This window comes from Mesoplodon bidens, assembly GCF_964165515.1.
Source record: "Mesoplodon bidens genome assembly, chromosome: 1".
Classification (NCBI taxonomy): domain Eukaryota; kingdom Metazoa; phylum Chordata; class Mammalia; order Artiodactyla; family Ziphiidae; genus Mesoplodon; species Mesoplodon bidens.
In genome coordinates this window covers 5,651,445-5,670,660 of record NC_138176.1, presented here as the reverse complement: position 1 = coordinate 5,670,660, position 19,216 = coordinate 5,651,445, and the positions used below count along the sequence as shown (strand labels likewise).

At 49.2% G+C, this 19,216-nt stretch overlaps 1 protein-coding gene across 2 annotated transcripts in view; it reads left to right on the top strand.

Annotated features, from left to right (window-relative positions):
* The window catches only part of DOCK1 (dedicator of cytokinesis 1), a 535,086-nt gene that overhangs the window by 81,818 nt on the left and 434,052 nt on the right, over positions 1-19,216 (top strand). Inside the window, exons 11-15 of one of the 2 annotated variants that reach the window (XM_081220288.1) lie at positions 2,817-2,889; positions 6,009-6,088; positions 12,087-12,212; positions 16,936-17,060; positions 18,581-18,679. In XM_081220288.1, the coding sequence (XP_081076414.1) occupies positions 2,817-2,889; positions 6,009-6,088; positions 12,087-12,212; positions 16,936-17,060; positions 18,581-18,679 (503 nt within the window). Of the gene's footprint in view, positions 1-2,816; positions 2,890-5,945; positions 6,089-12,086; positions 12,213-16,935; positions 17,061-18,580; positions 18,680-19,216 lie in introns of both variants that reach the window. The other variant, XM_081220287.1, reaches the window with a different exon arrangement.

Here is a 19,216-nt window from a genome sequence, read left to right as displayed (position 1 = left end):
CTGAGCTGTTGAGCTGGTGTGTTTCTATAGATGCTACGTAGGGACCTGAGCCTCTGCTTATGTGTTTCCCAACTTCCTACTCCTGTCTGCTCTGAGACGGAGGGAGGATATTTCATCGTGTGATGTGGCCGTGCACACTTTGGGCACAAAAGGTAAATCTTTTAAGGCAACGATTCTCAGCCTGAAGTGTATTTCTCATTTGCACTTATACAATCATATACACAGTCTGGGGAGCTATTAAAACATCTTCTTGCCCAGGTATGCGGTGCACATCCCTGAACTTGGCTCTTTGTGTCTCTTCTGACTGCTGGGAGAGGACGGACCCCTAGAAGCGGATGCTGTGCATCTTGGCCACCTGGGTGCGTGGTGCCCGGTGGCTGTGAGCAGGCTGCGGGGAGGCGTCACTCGAGCCTGCTTCTCACCCCTGCCTTCTTGGCTTTCTACCTGTGCTGTCCCTCCTCCATCACCAGCATCCTGACGCCACCTTCCGTCTACCCCCTGCATCGTGTGATGTCATGTTTCTGGGCCATTGAGGTCCTCCTCTGTCACACACCCTTGGTGACTACATACAGCTGGACTCTTGGCTTTCTTTTTCTTTTTTAATAGATTTTCATTGGAGTATAATTGCTTCACAACACTGTGTTAGTTTCTGTTGTACAACAAAGTGAATCAGCTATACATATGCATACATCCCCATATCCCCTCCCTCTTGCATCTCCCTCCCACCCTCCCTATCCCACCCCTCTAGGTGGTCGCAAAGCACCGAGCTGATCTCCCTGCACTATGCGGCTGCTTCCCTAGCTATCTATTTTACATTTGGTAGTGTATATATGTCCATGCTACTCTCACTTTGCCGCAGCCCCCGTGTCCTCAAGTCCATTCTCTACGTCTGTGTCGTTATTCCTGACCTGCCCCTAGGTTCTTCGGAACCTGTTTTTTTTTTTTTTTTTTTAGATTCCATATATATGTGTTAGCATACGGTATTTGTTTTTGTCTTTCTGACTGACTTCACTCTGTATGACAGACTCTAGGTCCATCCAGCTCACTGCAAATAACTCAATTTCGTTTCTTTTTATGGCTGAGTAATATTCCATTGTATATATGTGCCACATCTTCTTTAGCCATTCCTCTGTCGATGGACACTGTGGTTGCTTCCATGTCCTGGCTATTGTAAACAGTGCTGCAGTGAACATTAGGGTACATGTCCCTTTTTTGAATTATGGTTTTCTCAGGGTATCTGTGCAGTAGTGGACTCTTGGCTTTCTTAAGACGGACCCTCATACCTGAACATAGAAACGCTTGGGCTCTTAGTTTGGGGGTGACACCCCCAAGTCCTTCATTTCTTCCCTGGGCAACGGGGACCTTTGAAGCCCTAAGTCCCAATCACAGCGAGAACTTTCTTCACCAGGGCCTGTGCGCTGAAGACCAGCGAGGGAAAGACATGGTGATGGGCGATTTCAGCGCCTTTTCCCTCTGAGGCTGGGCTGGGGGCCCAAAGGGGCTGTCGCTCCCAGGAAGTAGCAGAGCTAAGGCTGCTTTCAACTTACTGGTGCTCAGACCTAGGTTGTGTTCCTTGCTCACATGCTGCCTTCCTGCCAGTAGTTGCTGGGCTCCTGGATGTGTCCAGGGCTAGAGACGGGGCTTTGACAAGGGAGCTGGATTATCAGAGACTCATAGTCAGCTGGTGGGATGAGTCCCAGAGGAGAGAGGTCTGCGGACACAGGAGAGCTGCTCACTGTGGCCTGGGCTGCAGGAGGTAGTCTCCTGGGTTCAGACTCACTTGTTCTGACCCATATGGAGCCAGTTGTCTGAGCTGCTGCTGCAGATACCGAAGGCTGATTGGACCTGGGCTGAAAAATGAGCCCTATTTGTTGGTTCAGAGCTGGTGGTAACGATGTAGTCTTGGCCATATGAGCATCTTAGCAACAGGTGGGATGCTTCTGTTCTGGTCCTGCAAATCCCTTCCCCCTTTTTAGGGTGGAGGGAGGTGGTAGACATGGAAATTGTCCCCATTTTTACTGTATGATCGTATGTTGTTAAAGAGGGGACTGTGCAGAAGGAAATCAAGGAGGCACGTTGCTCACTTACCTGCAGTCAGTTGTGGTCGCTGAGCAGAGACAGAGTACATGTCCAGTGCCCCCAGGGCTGTTCTTGGGGTTTCTCGCTGTGTTGGTCTGAGCTGGGCATCGGTGATGTTCCAGCTGCCAGATTTGGGGCAAATTCATTCAGGCCTTTGAGCCTAGTTTCCTCAATCATACAGTAGGTGAGTGTGGGGATTAGCTGTCCAGTGTTTCTTGAAATGGTGTCCCCAGATGCCAGCACGGGGTGGGTAAACCATAGCCACTTTATGTACTGTTTCCTTCTTGGGGCCGTGCAGTGGCTGATGTGAGGCTCCAGAACAGTGCCGTCCAGTATGGTCACCCTGCCACATGTGGCTATTTTGGCATAAAAATGAAATCAGAGGAAAAATTCAGTTCCTCCGTTCCACTGGCCACATTAGATGCTCCTTGGGATAGAACATTTCATCAACACACAAGGTTCTATTGGAAAATGCAACTCAGTCAGTGCCAGTTGGATAATAGAGGAATTTATTAAGTGGAACGCTGCTATTTAAGCCCCAACCCCACTGGGGCTGGTGTTTTCAGATAACTTGATTGGTCTTTCAAACGTGGAAATACTTTAAACTTGAATATAAAAAAATTCCACCAGTTTATGCTTGTTGTTGGTCAGAGGACATTCTGATGTTCTTATGTTTGTTTGTTTTCTATGATGATAGCATTTAAGCAAAACCACCTCTGTTCTTTTCTTGTCCCCAGTGATGGATGTAACAGATATAATAAATGGAAAAGTAGATGATGAAGACAAACAGCATTTCATTCCCTTTCAGCCGTAAGTATGGGGCAAAGTACTTAACCAGATAGAATATGGAAAATGTATATTTGTAATAATTATCTTTGTAATTCAGTTTATACATTTCAGCACAAACAAGAATTGATTATTTAATAATAATGAAACATCTGTTTAGTTGCTGCTCTAGTGAAGGGCGTTTTTGTAGTCGCAAGAAACCTGGGTTAAAGTTTATGGTCTTGCGAGTAGAAGATTTTACGTGGGATCCCTGACGTGCTTATCATGTAGGACGCTCAGAATTCCAATTCCAACCTGAACCTGCATGTTTCTTTACATAATTGATTTATTCTAGTAGCTATTCACATTTTCAAAATACAGTAGTTTCAGATTCCTCATGGGAAGTTGCTGTCTTCAAAATAAAAAAAACACACACAATAAGAACGAATTCTTTTGTAAAGTGAGAAATAATACTTGTGATTTTTCTGTCTCTGGGGCTGCCTCGAGTGGACGTTGTCTGCGCTTGCCATTTTTAGGGTTTGTCTAGTTCTGACCTGAAGTCTATAGAGAGGCGTGCTGGGAAAGCACTTGGAGGAGATTCATTAAATTGATTCTCTGATTTGAAGGTGGTTCCCATGGAAAAGGTTGAAAGAATTGGTGTTATTTCCCTGGAGATTAAAGCCAGAGGGCACCTGGATAATGGTCTGTAGTCCCTTCACGGGCACTTCTCCACCTTAGACAGAGAGAAAGGAGGAGGAATTAGAGGAGTTTAGGTTAACTACAAGAGGGGCCTTCCTCCTGGCGGTGTGAAATCTTAGAAGACAGAGCGTAAAGGATAAATTGAGTTAGAATGACCTGTCACAGTGCCCTGCATTCTGTCTTTTCTCCTCATTTCTGTTTCTACTTAAGTGATTCCAGGCTTGAAAGAAATTTTATTTTAGCCAGTTCTGGTTGTTTTCAGGTGTTGGCTGAGGGGGTTTGGAGGTTGGCAGGTGGTGGGGGCAGTCCTGTCCTGGGGGGATGGGGGAGCAGGAGGGGGGAGGTGGTCTCCCTTTGCACCCCTGTCTTTGCACGACGGACTGCGCCTTCAGCCCCGGGCTTGAGAACCACTTGTTCAAGGTGGAACAGAGTGGTTTCCTCTGCAGGCAGGTGATCTGGTCAGACAACATCTTGAAGCATGGCTCAGCAGGCATTTAGAATAACAGAAAAGATTGCATTAACGTGCTTGAAATTGAGGTTCACTTTTACGTATCTCACCACACAACTGGAGGCAAAGGTTTTTTTTGTGGCTTCATTGCTTTAGATTTATTCTTCTGTCCAGCACTGTAACCACTAGCCACATGTGGACATTTCAATTCATGAAAATTAACTAAACTTAAATATTTAGTGCGTCCATCACACTAGTTCCATTTGAAGTCTTCAGTACCACAGGTGGCTAGTGGCTACCAGATTGGTCAGTGCAGGTAGAGAACATTCCCGTCATCATAGAACGTTCTGTTGGAACGTGCTACTTCGGAATCATACCTGGTGAAGAGAGTTACAAAGGGAACTCCATTCTGTAGAACCTGGAAGTTTCTTTAGTAAACAAGGAGAACATAATCTTGGAACATGGGCAGATATTGAGGTAATAACTAAAACATACCATTATAAAACGATACTATTAAGTTGCCCATGAGAAAAACAATGCAGCCCAGTGATGCTTTGAATGCTGTTTTATTCATTGGACCTCAGAGTTTCTTGATGCCCAAATGCACCACTGCATTGAAATTACCTGTTGCCTACCGATGTCTGCTGGGAAAAGTCAGGGGAAAAAAAAAACTTGGGTTATGGTTTGAAAAGTGAGGGGGGTTCGTTTTAGACTCACTCATCTCGATTTCACCGGGACTTGTTATGACTTACTTGAGGTGGCGTCTTGCCGCCATCTTTTTCTCTCTTGTAGTGAAATGTCCACTTTAAAAAATATGATTACATGTTCAATTCTTACTGTAATTTGTGACTTCTTGCTCCATTAAAGGAAGACTGATATACAGATTCATATGTTCAGTGCTGGAAACAAAAGAGAAGCATGATTTTAATAGGAAAATAAGCAATGGAAGTAGTTCTTTGGGAAATGCCATGCTAATGAAACCCATTTTTTGCTCCATTAAAACTGATTTATTATACCACAGGATACATTTCAGGGAAGGAAGCATAGAGTACCTTTCTCTCTCTCTGTCTTTTTTAACTTGGTGAAGTAAATGAAAACGGCCCTCAGCTTTCTCGAGTAATGTGGGCTCAAGTGATAAATAGCACTCGTCCTAGTTTCTAGAAATAATTTTAAACATTATACACATGACGTATATTTTCTTGCCTATTGCATAGTGTGCTTTGCTGTGCTACATGGTATTTCCCTTTGCCCAGGTCGCCTGTTTGTTTTTATTTTCTCAGTCCTAGTTCAGCTTCTATTAAAAGCTCCTGATCCATGAGTCCCCAAAACATTGATGATTTACATTCATAATTGTGTCACAGTTTTACTCTTCAGGCATAGGGTAGTTGTGTTCTCTGAAGATTATGCCCCTCTTTTCACATTTAATTATTCTAGGCTACGTTGAGTACACAGTCTGGTGGAGCAGCGTGGTTGCTACCCGAGCTTCCCAAGCAGTTAGGTCCGAGGGGTCTTTTCATTTTTTTGGTCTTGATTTTGCTTTTCCCTTCAAAGCACCCACCCCTTGACCTATGCTGTATGGTCAAGAATTGATGAAAAAGAAGAAATGGTCATAAACATTCCTTGGGATTAAATGCTGTTCAGCCGTGTTATTTTCAGATAAGTTCCCTTTTTGTAAGTTGTCTCATAGACATGGAGTGGTGCTCTGGTTCACCGCTATTTCCTGGGGATAGGGCCGACATCGTCGCTTTACTTCTCTCGTGCGGTGCAGCATTTTCCTGATCCATGCTCTTCCCTGTCTCTCTTGTCACCTATCCTGTCCTTTGTCGTGCATTGACTTGTGATGACTCTCTCTCGCACTCGGTGATGATGATCTCTTGTGTTCCCTTGTTACCGTGACCTCTGGGTCCCTGTGCCCCTTTGTCTCCTGTGGTCTTGGTTGTCCCGTGCCCTCCAGGCTCGCGTTGGACGACGCCATTCGACACAAGCCGCTGAACATGTCATCCCGTTTTTCACCCAGGGTGGCGGGGGAGAATGACTTCCTTCAGACTGTTATAAACAAAGTCATTGCTGCCAAAGAAGTCAACCACAAGGGCCAGGGTATGTATTCTGTGGTTTCGTTTCTATAAGAGTCCATTTGCATGAACTTGGGAACGTGCTGTGGTTTGAATTTTAGTTTGATGATGATGATGATGATGATGATGATATTGATGATGATGATGAAAATGACAACAGTGATGATGATGGTGATGATGATGATGGTGATGATGACATGGTGATGATAATGGTGATGATGATATTGATGATGATGAAAATGACAACAGTGATGATAACGGTGATGATGACGGTGATGATGATGATGGTGATGATGGTGATGATGATGATGATATTGATGATGATGATGAAAATGACAACAGTGATGATGATGGTGATGATGATGGTGATGATGACATGGTGATGATAATGGTGATGATATTGATGATGATGATAAAAATGACAACTGTGATGATGGTGATGATGGTGATAATGACATGGTGATGATAATGGTGATGATAATATTGATGATGGTGATATTGATATGATAATGACAACAATGGTGATGATGATGATGATGACGATGATGATGGTGGTAACAGTGATACTGATGGTGGTGATGCTGCTGATGCTGCTAATGATGATGGTGGCAGCGCTGGGTAATGGTGTACTCACTGTCCCTGATGTACAGCCTGTGAGGGTTTTCTTGCCGATCATCTTTGTAAGCATTGCTGAGAGCCAAGCTCCTGGATGAGACGAGAAAACTGACTAGGATACAATGAAATGTTTGGAAAGAGCCCAGAGTTGATAGGACTGGAAGCAACTCCTCTGTTGCCTTTCCTCAGACTTCTCCAGCCACCTCCTCTGTTCAGAACACTTGAATGACTTCACAAGAGAATAAAATAACTGTCCACTGCCTGTGATTTCACCTTGCTGTTTAGAGACACAGAGAGACATTCAACATCACCCACCTCCCCACGTGCTCTTCTTCTCACTGGTTTTTTCTCACTCGTGTCGTGAGCTAATCACTGCCACCTTGTCTTCCGGGCCTCCCGCACCCCGTACCCCGGAGAAAGGGGCTCCATTTTGCAGACTGGTGCCCCTTTAGTTTTGTAATCGAGGGTGTTTCTCCTCCCCTGCTCCCCAGCCTGCAGTCATCATTTTTAATCCCACGCTGACAAGTCTCCCAGCGGCTGACCCTCTGTTGGCAGAGGCAATGAATCAATCACCACGGGCTGGTGACAGCTGGCACTCGGCTGGCCAGGAGGACTGCCGGAAAACAAGTGTTTACTGAGGCCCCGCTTCCAGCTGGAAGGGAAGTTGGAGGAGTCACCTTCTGAGTTGCTCCAACCTGAGGCTGCTTTTAGCACCAGTGGGAATATCCATTCCTCAGTCCTTGATTAGATGCATACTTAACCATAAACTCAGTAGAGCTGAGGTGACTAGACCTGCTTCATTGTCTAGTTACCTTATGTCACCAGACTTTTAAGAAACAATTATCTTGATTCATTTCCCATTTTTCTAAGGGAGAGTGTGAATCAAACCCAAAGAATGTTCTGGAGGAATTAACAGCCCGTCTCCCTCTGCAGGGACTTTTGGCTTTCTTTTGGTATGAACCACACCCCTTCCCTGGAAAACAACCAAACAAAAACCACAACCCAAAACGTTAATGAATCGTGGCCTCTCTAGACAGAGCAATTTTCAGCGGACCCAGGACCCGTCTTCTCATAAATTACCAGCCCTCTCCATTTGCACTTTAACTGAAAACCACAGGGAGATCCAATTAAAGCTGTTTGATGAGCGCGCTCTGAGGCAGTGGCCCTGGGCCCCAGGGCCCCGGCTCCCCTTGCAAAGTCATCAGAGTTTGGATACACTTTTATTACAGAGTCACACAGGAACAGTGGAGACGGAGGGGGGGGGAGCTGAGAGGCCCGGGGCCCAGTGAATGCAGCACAGAGCGAGCTGCTAGGTTTGCGGGGTTTTGCCCAGTGGAGCCCCACGTTTCCATCCATGGTGACTCATCAGGTCACACAGTCAAGTGCACAGAGCTGTGAAGGGACTTGGAGGGACATGGCCTGTCCCTTCTGAACTGGTCTCCAGGCTTTGGCCTAGTTTAGGTTAACATCTGCGTGTTTACTTGTTGCAATGGACATCTTTTATATTTAGCCCACGTTATTCTGAACCCTGAACCCAGAGGCACTGGGTATTTTAGTGGACGGTGAGTCCTCATACACCCCCAGACATCTGCTCCCGTTGTTTGAAATATAGCATATGCTAATAATCCCTTTTGTGTTTAGTTACTCTGGTTTAGCAAAAGTCAACCTAAAATACACTTTTCCCTTGAAAATTGGCCTCATTTCCTCCTCTGAGGAAAGTGTTTGAAACCCAACGTAACTGGGCAAATTTTATCTCTGTGTTTAAATTGTGTTATAACAAGTTGCGTCACCCAGTTACTGGTTCATCAGCTAGTTGAGCAAGCTGGTACTTGTGAGAAAGAAAAGGTGTTGGAAAGCCATCTTTACTTTTACCCTCTTAAATAATTATCTCAGCACATCCTGCAAGTCCTTGAAAAGTGTCTTTGAGTTAGGCTTATTCTGGAGATATTCCTTCCTTTGGGAGGTTTCGGGACTCAGACTCCTAAGATTTAGCTGCGTCCTGGTGTCGCCAGCAGGGAACAGGTTCATGTCAAGTGTCATGTGCAGTGATAATTGCACTTCTGTGAGCGTCCCTTTTCCTTGGTCTGCTCAGAGAGCCGAGGGTCAGGTGCCCGGCACTCCAAGGGTCCGTCTGTTCACACATCCTACAGGTCTGGAGCGGTGCCAGCTTGTGGTGCTTTTTTTTTTTAATGTAAATTTATTTATTTATTTATTTATGGCTGCGTTGGGTCTTTGTTGCTGCACGCAGGCTTTCTCTAGTTGTGGCGAGCGGGGGCTACTCTTCGCTGTGGGCTTCTCATTGCTGTGGCTTCTCCTGTTGCGGAGCATGGGCTCTAGGTGCACGGGCTTCGGTAGTTGTGACTCTCAGGCTTTGGAGTGCAGGCTCGGTAGTTGTGGTGCACGGGCTTAGTTGCTCCGTGGCATGTGGGATCTTCCCGGATCAGGGATCGAACCCATGGCCCCTGCATTGGCAGGCGGATTCTTAACCACTGCTCCACCAGGGAAGTCCCGCTTGTGGTGCTTTTGTGTGAATTAGAAAGAGATGGTCTGTCCTCTGGGTGAGTGGGGAGATGCATCACTGCCAGGATACACAGCTTGGTGAGCAGAGTGCAGGCTGGATTTAGCTCCCACTTGCCTTTCTTTGCTAGTTGCCTTGTGCAGTGCACATCCTGAGCAATAATACACGTGTCCCTGCTGGGGTGCCACCCCCTGACGACTCTTTAGAGATCTCTTTTTATTGGCTATGCTTCTCTCCTATTTCTTCAACTCTCCCTCTCATGATCGGGAGTTTTATATCTGAAAAAGAAAGAAAGGGGAACAATATAGAAGGAAAGAAAAGAAAAGGAAACAAACAAAAAATTCTCCCTCTGTCTCTGTATTGACTAGCTCTTGACTCCACTGTGATTTCTCAGTGGACTCTTTCGCCTGCTGTCCGCGCTTCATCTCCTGTAACTTCTCTGTCCTGCTCCCAGCAGCGTTCGCCCCTCTCCTCCCCCAGGAGGGCTCCTGCCGAGGCCCACCCTGGTTGCCCCGTGCTGCAGACACTCCCCTTTCCTCGGGCTGCATTTTGTGCCATCGGCCACATTGATGCCACCCGCTCCTGGTTTTCCTTTTTCTCTGCCCTCTGCTTTCCCCTGTCTCTCGCCGACTTCTCTTTCCCCGTGTGGACTCTCAATGTCAGCAGCTCTCCCGGGCACAGGACGGGCGTCTTCTTGCTCTCCTTCCTCTGTGCTCTGACCTTTCAGGACGTCTCCACTGGGATGCAGGGTGTGCCAGCACCTGCTATGGATCATGCCCAGGACTGGTGCCATCTCTGAGAGCCACTCCCCCTCCATCCCATCTTCCTCCACTTCTGATATGACCCCCATGCTGCTCACAACACCCCTGCCCCCGGTGCTGAAGTCCTGCCACTGTCCACCTGGGCTCCTGCAGTGGTCCCTTCACTGGGGTCCTCACCTTGCTCTAAATTCCCAGCCACCCAGTCCCACGCAGCCACCTGAGTCTTGTCAGGTCAGACTCTGGTCGGACTCTAGTCGGACTCCTCCTCCGGGCCCTTTGGTGGGGACCATAGCTCCTGCCACGGCCGACAGGCCCTGGGGTCAGGTCTGTGCTGCTTTCCCCACTCCTCTTCCACCTGCATCTTGGGGCTGCAGCCTGGAGCCTCCTTATTTAGCGTCTCCTCACCCCTCAGATCTCAGCACAATGTTCCTTCCTCAGGGGAGCCTCTGTGACGCCCCGGAGCGCAGTCTCCACATGTGCTTTAGAAAGCGCTTTGTAGGCACGTATTTCGCAGAGGGACCTTGGTGTTTGGCTCATGGGATAGAAGGGAGCCCCTGGCAGTGGTGTAGTGAGTCTTCGCCCTGTGTCTGCAGTGCCCTGTGTGTGTCTGGCGCACAGTGGGTGCACATGAGGTACTTTTGAATAAATCAGAGGGACGGTCTAGTTGGCAAGAGGAGAGAGAGGGCTTTCACCAGCTGGTAAAGAGTAAAATGTCATCAGTGACCGTGGACTTTCTCAACGACAAGTTGTATAAATCTTCGCAGAGGACAGGCCAGCTGCTGGGAGACCAGGGGGCTGGAGGGGGGAGGGGGAGGGAGTGAGGAGTGAGGTTTAATTCAGCAGAGCCACTCGCAGCAGAAGCAGCCTCAGTTGTATTCCTCGTGTGTCCCCCATCAGCTGTCTTCCAGGTCCAGTTAGAATGAAAGTTGTCTGTGAACAAAGTCTGCGGTTTTCCCATTTTCTTCTACTGAGTGCAGGGTGCTGAGCTAAACAGTGGTGAGTGGTCCCCGGAAGCATGCATCTAGAGGAGGGACAGCTGGACAGACAAGACACATACACACGTGGGCACACACACAGTAGTCATGTAAGTGAGGACAGGTACTGTTATGTTCTGATGGGCAGGTGGGGTCTCGCAGAGCTGAGTCAGAGGAGAGCAAGCAGGCCAGGCCCCCGAAGTCTCAAGGATGGAGACCCCGACCTGCCCCGAAGTCTCAAGGATAGAGAGACCCCGACCTGCCAACTGATAGTGACACCCCTCCCTCCCTAGGAAAGCAGGTCCTTGAAAACACTGACAGAGCCAAGCGGCTGCTTTGTGTCCTACCTTGGACTTTGTTAAGTGTCGGCTTTCTTCCCTCTTATTGTTTGATTGCTGCTCCTGGAGCATTTTATACAAAATGCGTCAGCTTTTGTGGGCAGGGCACACAGGCCTCCCATGTACACCGTGCTCTCTCTCGGGCGTCCTTGCATCTCTTTGAGAGGGTTTGAAAGCCTTCATTTTCCCCCTTGGAGAAAGGAGCTGAGTGGTGGCCAGAGCATTAGTTGCTACTTCGCTGTGACATTGTGAAACAGAGGGATGGGGCTGCCCTGACTGCCGCTGTCCCCCAGTCGTGTGGGTGGCCCGCTGGTGGTCCCCAGTCCTGTGCTCTGCGGTTCCCCTTCCCGGGAGCACGGGTGCCACTGAGCAACTGGATACTTTCGTGGGTTTGTGAAGCTGCGAATTTACCTCCTGATTCCTCTCCCGCTGTCATCCTTCTTGGGAGAATGGAAAATGATAGCCTTCTCAATCCCCTTCCAGAAAAATGCTACCTTCTGATTTATCTTCAATGTATATCAACTCAAAAGAGTCATCAGTCCCAGGCAGAGGCAGCACGTAACTGCTGTTACGTCCTTAGGTTCTTCCAGTGTGGGATTTGCATCCCAGCTAATCAGATGCAGGCATCTGTGCCAGGCACCTTTTCCCTGGTGCTGCTTCTGTCTTTCTCATCCACCCACACTTCCTCTTAAGGCACTGCATTGTGAATTAAAAGCTGCTCATTCATTGATATTGATTTCATGAAAACTTCTAAAAATGTACAAGATATAAAGATGTACATGATAAAATGTGACTCATGCATCCATTGCTTTTCTAGGTTTGTGGGTAACATTGAAATTACTTCCTGGAGATATCCATCAGATTAGAAAAGAATTTCCTCATTTGGTGGACAGGACCACAGCAGTGGCTCGGAAAACGGGGTTTCCGGAGATAATCATGCCTGGTAAGAATGGATGAATCCTTTAGCCCCCCTGAGCGTGGGGTGGATGCGGCCGGCATTGGGAGGGTTTATGTAGCTGGCCGCAAAGAGCGACATTTAGGTAGGAGCTCAGGGAAGCAAAGGGTCGAGGGTGTAAAGCCCCGCGTGGCGATGGGTCATTCCTGCAGGCAGGGGCTGCGGCCAGCGTGACAGCCGAGCACCCGGGGTCAGGCCGAGGGGAGGAGGTTTCTCTTGGTTATGATGACCCTGGAGGGCTGGTGTGGAGCGACTCCTGGTGGGTGATACAGTAACAGGGATAAGCAAATGAAACAGCATTGGCCAGAGACCCAGTCCCGAGACCTTGTGATGGTTTCTGTCGCCAGCTGGGGAAAACGCCATCACGATCGTAATCAAACGCACTGCTGTTCCGTGTTCTGCTGTTGCCCTTAATCAGGATGCCTGCGATTTGTCTTCTGCCCACAGTGTCTGGAACGGAAGCATGGGCGTTTGACATCTCACTCACCCTGGCTGAAGGACTGAGTGCGTTTGGTCGGGTGATACTTAATAATGCGATAGTGGGTGATCAGACAGGGGACCGTTTGGAGAGCTGTGCAGAATTCACTTTTAGGCTCTGAGGAATGGATTGATTATGATGGTTGCGTAGGACTAAGGCGACTCCTTTACGGTAATAATGTACGTCCACGATGATGGTCCCGGGCCCGTCTTATGATCCTATAACAGCAATTGAATGATCCAGAATGTATTCAAAATGAAGGGAGCACAATTTGGGTAAATATATACCCTCTTATGTTCCAAGCTTTGAAAATAACCCTCTTTGGTAGGTTATGGGTTAAATGTCTCTTCACCACGGTGGTCCACAGCCTTGAACCCCATCCATTGGCCCCAGAAGTGAGAGTGCAGGCATCCCACCCTCTGGTATGAATTTCATTTCTACCCGTCCCTGGCCCTGGGCAAGTTACCCGATCTCTCTTAGCTGTGGTTTCCTCCTCTGAAGAACAAGAATAATAATAATTCCTACCTATAGATCTGGTTGGAGTTAGGATGCTTTAGGGTGTAAGTAACAGAAAACACAAGGCCAGCTCAAATGGCCGTACCCTGAGGATATTTGTCGGTCATGTGAATGAGGAAAAGGGACCGAGCCTGTTGCCAGCTCAGCCTGGACCACTGGCTCCGGCTCTCTGCAGCCGCCTCTGCTGAGCTGTCTCCTTTGCGTATTGACTTTATCCTCGGGGGACAGGCCCTGCTGGCGCCCATCTTCTTCTCAAATCCCAGTGTCCTGAAGAAGACGACATCCACCCAGTGTTTCCAAACAAGCAGGCCGAGCGTCATCTGGCCTGGACTGCTCAGGTCCCCTGGGGGCCCTGGACAGCGATGGTGATGACATATGCACATCGGCCCCAGGGACCTGTGGAAGGGGTCAGCTCCTCCCAGCTGCAAGGGTTGTATGAGGGAGACAGGGACACACTACACATGTCTGGATAGACATCTGATCAAAAGAAGGAAGGGCGAGCAGAAAGTGACAGCCCAGCACAAAGGCTGCTGCAGGGCGAATGCACAGGTTCTGTGGATGAAGCCTGTGAATGTTTACACCCGGTACCCGCTCAGTGTGTCTTAGTTATCACACTAGTCTCGCCCCAACCCAACCATGGGTTTTACGCTCATTAAACTGATAATGAGAGCCCATGTTAAGGTTAACCTCTGATATTTACATATGCCTTCAGTTTCCAGATGACATTCATATTAACCATCTGATTGGATTCTCACGAGATCTTGGAAAGCACGATTCTTTATCCTTGATGTCCGTGGGATACTTTTTGGTTTGCAAATACTGCTCCCATTAATAATCTAGCTGGATTCCATATAAGGATCTTGGAAGCCTACAAATGGGGTGTTGAACTAATTCCCATCAAGATTAAGCCACAGCCTGAAGTCACCCGGGTAACGAGCAGTGGAAATGGGGCCAAAGCACCCCATGGTCGGTGCTTCTCTGCAGCCTCCTGGTACAGGGCTTTGCTGTAGGTTCACAGGGAGAGCTGCTCACTCAGTGTGCCTCAAAGTTATTGCTTTGTTTATTTTAGGGCATTTTCGGGACATGTCCTTTCTCCTCCCTCTGCCTTTCAGGGCTGTTGTGGGTCATTGTCTACTCTGTCTGTTAAAACGATAGGAAAGACATCTAACATCGGCTAGATTGAGTGTTGGCCAGTCTCACCTGTAGAGGAGGTAAGCGTGACACCCAGCAAGTTAAGAAACGATGGAGCACCTATTGCTCGTAGGAGTCAAGGCTGTTCTACATGCAGCTAATTAACTTGGACTTCCGAGTGGACACATACTGTTTGCATTTGGATTCGAGGTGCAAATTTATAGATGAGTTTAACGTCATTGACGTCAGGCATTTATCTTGGGTGACCTTAGGAGGCCCTCGTGTGCAAAGGGAAACCTGGGAAACTTCTGGTTCACACTGCTTGTGCCTCCCTTACAATTGATAGACTTAAAAAGTAAGTCTAAACCTCTAAGATAATCTCATGATTAATGCATGGGAAAACTGTGCAGCTGACCATTGTTCTGGCTTGTTCTATGTCCTAAGTCTGGGGTTGGGCTTCCTATAGTGAGCAAGCGGGGCTTGAGTGAGTCCCCCACGTCCTCTGGGGCTGAGTGACCACTGAGAGGCTGTGAGCACCGCATCTTACCCTTTTGGGGGGGCTCTCTCAGACCCCCGCCTTCAGCCTTGCAGAACCTGTGCCTTCTTGTATACGCATGTTTATGGAGACGTGCATCTCCTTTGCACAGTGGGAGAGCCGGCCGTGTCACTGTTGTTGCTGGTTCTCCTACCTTCTCATGACACGCTGGGAATCCCTAGGTCCTTCTGAAGGATCCTGGTGGGGAAGCAGAGATGTCGCCTGAGCTGGGAAGGCGGCTGGAGGCTTGGATGGGCCACCTGTGTCTGCTTCCAGCCTCCTTCCTCCCCAGAATGAGCACCTTGTAGCCCAGGAGGCATTTGCTGAGACCCTCTTGTGAGTGAGTGCCTGTCGGGGGTATTGACCTCCTATAAATGGGGTCTTACTTCTGGGCTGGAGTCGGGATCCCTAGGCCCATAGGAGAAGGGGACCCTGAGGTTCAGCCACCTCCCTGCCCAGCGCGTGCTGCTTCTCTGGCTGATGAGGCCCGTATGAAGCTGCTGTGGCCCTTTTTGATTATGGCGTTAGTGCTTTGATAGGATTTTCAGGCAGAGCGCTTGTACAGACTACCCTGCCTTATCGATAAGGCCGTTTAGGGGTGAGTGGCCTGGGAGGTTAAGTGACTGGTCTAAGCTCACACAGCTAATTAGCGGCAGGTCCTGGACCGGCAGCCTTGCCTCCTGCCCCCAGCGCTGTGCGCCATCCTGCTTGCCTTCTCCGTGGTTGCTATCGGCGATCACAGCCCTACTTCTTTTCCAGCAGCTACTATGTCAGTGGTAGCAACCCGCTGGGATTATTACAATAATGACTTTTAAATGAAAGCTTAATCTAATAGTTGGATACATTAAAAGCCAGAATAGAGCAGTCTAGAAAGCAAAAGAAAAACAAGAAACCAAGGGGATATTTTTCTCTTCAGGGATCCTTGTTCTTTGCCCAGGGCAGGTCATTTGCTGCTCCTGGCCACACTGTTGAGGCAGCCAGACAGACAGCAGAGCAGCCGTCAGAGCGCAGTGATGCTTCCTCTAAATCACGCTGCTAACGAAGCTTGCAAAGTTTTCCCAGTCGGACCATTACCAGGGGCTTTGTGTATTCTCAGGAGGAGGAAGCGTCTTGAGCTCATTTGTTGTGTGTGTGTGTGGTTGTATTTTTTTGGGGCACAGGTTAAGGCCCATCTCACTTTAAAAATGTATGAGTCTTTGCTCCCTGTGTCCCCGTTCAGGATCTTGACAGCTGCCTGCCAGGAGGAGAGAGGATTCTTTGCACAAAGTTTCTCTCTTGACCCTTCCCTAGTCCCTGATCCTAAGTGTCAACTCAGGACGTTGGCTTGTGGTTCAGATGCTGTTTTTGTTCAACTCCTTAGTGGAGTGAAAAGGAGGCCAGTGTTGCTGGTTATCCTCGGTGCGCCAGGGGGTGTTGGGATAGTCCTTGGCTACTGAGACTCAGATGACCGCAGCCATGTCCTAACAAGGGGTGGCGATGTGGGTTGCAATGGGCCATGGATGCTGGGGGTTGGGGGTGTCTAGCGTCTGCGCAAACCCACTGACAGCATTTGAGCTGCCCCGGGCATGGGCTGCCCACGGAGTGTAAGAGCTCCTCTGCCCACGTGAAGCACCAAGCAGATAATTAGGGGCCCTGACACTTCCTCTTTCTTGCAAGTCTTATAGTGATGAAAATTGCCTTTGTCATGCTGTTAAATGCGGGCACTATTTTGTAGAAAATATTTCATAATCATCTAATATAGTATTTATGATACTCTGCTAGGAATGGCAGAATTCACAGTTACACTGTGAATAATGGGTTGGTTTTTTTCTTTTTTTTTTTGCGGTACGCGGGCCTCTCACTGCTGTGGCCTCTTCCGTTGCGGAGCACAGGCTCCGGACGCGCAGGCTCAGCGGCCATGGCTCACGGGCCCAGTCGCTCCGCGGCATGTGGGAACTCCCCGGACCGGGGCACGAACCCGTGTCCCCTGCATCGGCAGGCGGACTCTCAACTACTGCGCCACCAGGGAAGCCCTATGGATTGGTTTTAAAGGTGTAATTTTTTCCCCCCAGGTGATGTCCGAAACGATATCTACGTGACATTAGTTCAAGGAGATTTTGATAAAGGAAGCAAAACGACCGCAAAGAATGTTGAGGTTACAGTGTCTGTTTACGATGAAGATGGAAAACGACTGGAGGTATTGACTGTTGCAAAGTTGAACCTGTAGTGTTTAAGTTTTACTTCCCAAGTGTGCGCCTTGGCTCTGCCGCAGGATGCCAGAAGCCACAATTTCATTTCTGGGGAAGAGCGTTTGCTTTTTCTTCCTTTTCTTCCCTTTGTCCAAGAGGGCTGGTTTCTACCGGGTCCCAGCAGCCGGCCTGCCTCAGGACGACCCTGGGGTCCTGACCACCTTCTTTTTATTTATTTGTTTATTTTTGGCTGCGTTGGGTGTTCCTTGCTGTGTGAAGGCTTTCTCTAGTTGCGGCAAGCGGGGGCTACTCTTCACTGCGGTGCGCAGGCTTCTTATTGCGGTGGCTTCTCTTGTAGCGGAGCACAGGCTCTAGGTGCACGGGCTTCAGTAGCTGTGGCTCGTGGGCTCTAGAGCACAGGCTCAGTAGTTGTGGCTCGTGGGCTCTAGAGCGCAGGCTCAGTAGTTGTGGCACACGGGCTTAGTTGCTCCGCAGCATGTGGGATCTTCCCGGACCAGGGCTTGAACCTGTGTCCCCTGCATTGGCAGGTGGATTCTTAACCATTGCACCACCAGGGAAGTCCCACTGACCACCTTCTTTTCCAAACTCTATCCTGGGGTCCCACTTGCTGGTGTAAACCCGGGGCTCAGAGGGCGAATGATCACATTAGAAGTTCAGATAATGTTATTAGCATCTTTTGAGACAGATGGAAACTGAGCCCCAGAGAAATCAGTCACCTTGCTCAAGGTCAGAGAGCTAACGAGAGGTGGAACTGGGTTGTGAATCTGGGCCTCTGAGCCTTGTGCTTTTCTCGGTGGTGGCTACCAAGACCTCCTCCTGCGTGGTCACAGCAGCCTGCGGGTGTCCTGAGAAGTGCTCAGAGGCTGTGGCCTTCTCTGAGGACTGGAGGCTGAGCCCACGCTGGGGTTCCCTGCCAGCTGCTTCTCTGGCCCGTGGCTGCAGCCTGGGCTCTCCTGGGCCCACGTGGCCGAGAGCAGTGCCCTGTGGGTGCTCCTGAGGCCCAGCTGTGCCAGGAGGTGGGTGGCCTCCTTTCTCTCTGGGTGGCCTGTGTCCAGTGTCCCTGCTCTTCCCCTGGGCTTTACCGGTACCGCTCTCCCTAGAGGCGAGTGGTCAGTGTCTGAGGCTAGAGAAGGGACAAAGTGCCGCCACCTCCGTTTTGGTCCGTAACCCTTTACTCCAGCTGCCGAGTCAGTCAGAAACTCCCTGCAGGTCCAGGGTGAAAGTTATTAGGGGTGAGGGTACAAAGCATGGAGGACAGTAGCGTCCCCATGCCGCATAGCCATCAAGATCTTAGATGCCTGTGAGCAAGGTTTTCTGCTGGTCGCTGGCTCCAGCCGGATCCGTTCTTCCATCGCTGGGAGGTGTTCCACGGGCAGTGGGGTGATTGGTGTTCCCCGAGGGCCCTCGGTCCTTTTGGGTCATCAAACCGGGCGGGGGGTTGGGGGACATGGATGCAGCCTCAAGCTCTATGAGGGCTGATGCGATCTCTTTATGCCTTCTTTTAAAGCATGTGATTTTCCCGGGTGCTGGTGATGAAGCTATTTCAGAATACAAGTCCGTGATTTATTACCAAGTGAAACAGCCGCGCTGGTTTGAGACGGTTAAGGTATCATTTGCATGGTCCTTTTTCCCATGGGGTTGATTATGAGATGCTCATTTGTACCCTGAGGAAGTCCCCGCCTCCTGCCCGGCCCAGGGCTGCCCGCCAGTGGGCACCCTCCCCCAGCCCCAAGGCACTTTCAACAAAGTCCTTTAGGGTTGCTAAGGAACCACGCTGGTGTTTCTTGGAATTTACATTTACTCTCATCTCCTTTTGGACCTAAATTCAGGACTTCACCTGGAGACAAATACAGAGTCCTTTAAAGATAGCAATTGTCTTTCTCTTCTCGGGTCTGTTTTGTGTGTGGCATGCTGTCTTTACACCAAATGGAGAAAAGTAGAGATGATAATGCGTGGAGGGCATCGCGGGAGAGATGGATCCTGTTCCCTTGGCCTTGGTGCTCTGAGGCTCCTAATGCAGCCTGCTGATACCCCCTCGCAGCCCACACACCACGGGCTTGGGTACTGGGACACCAGGCCAGCGGTTGGCTTTGGAATACAGATGTTAGCTCTGAGATTAGGGACAGTCTTGGCTTAAAGGCAG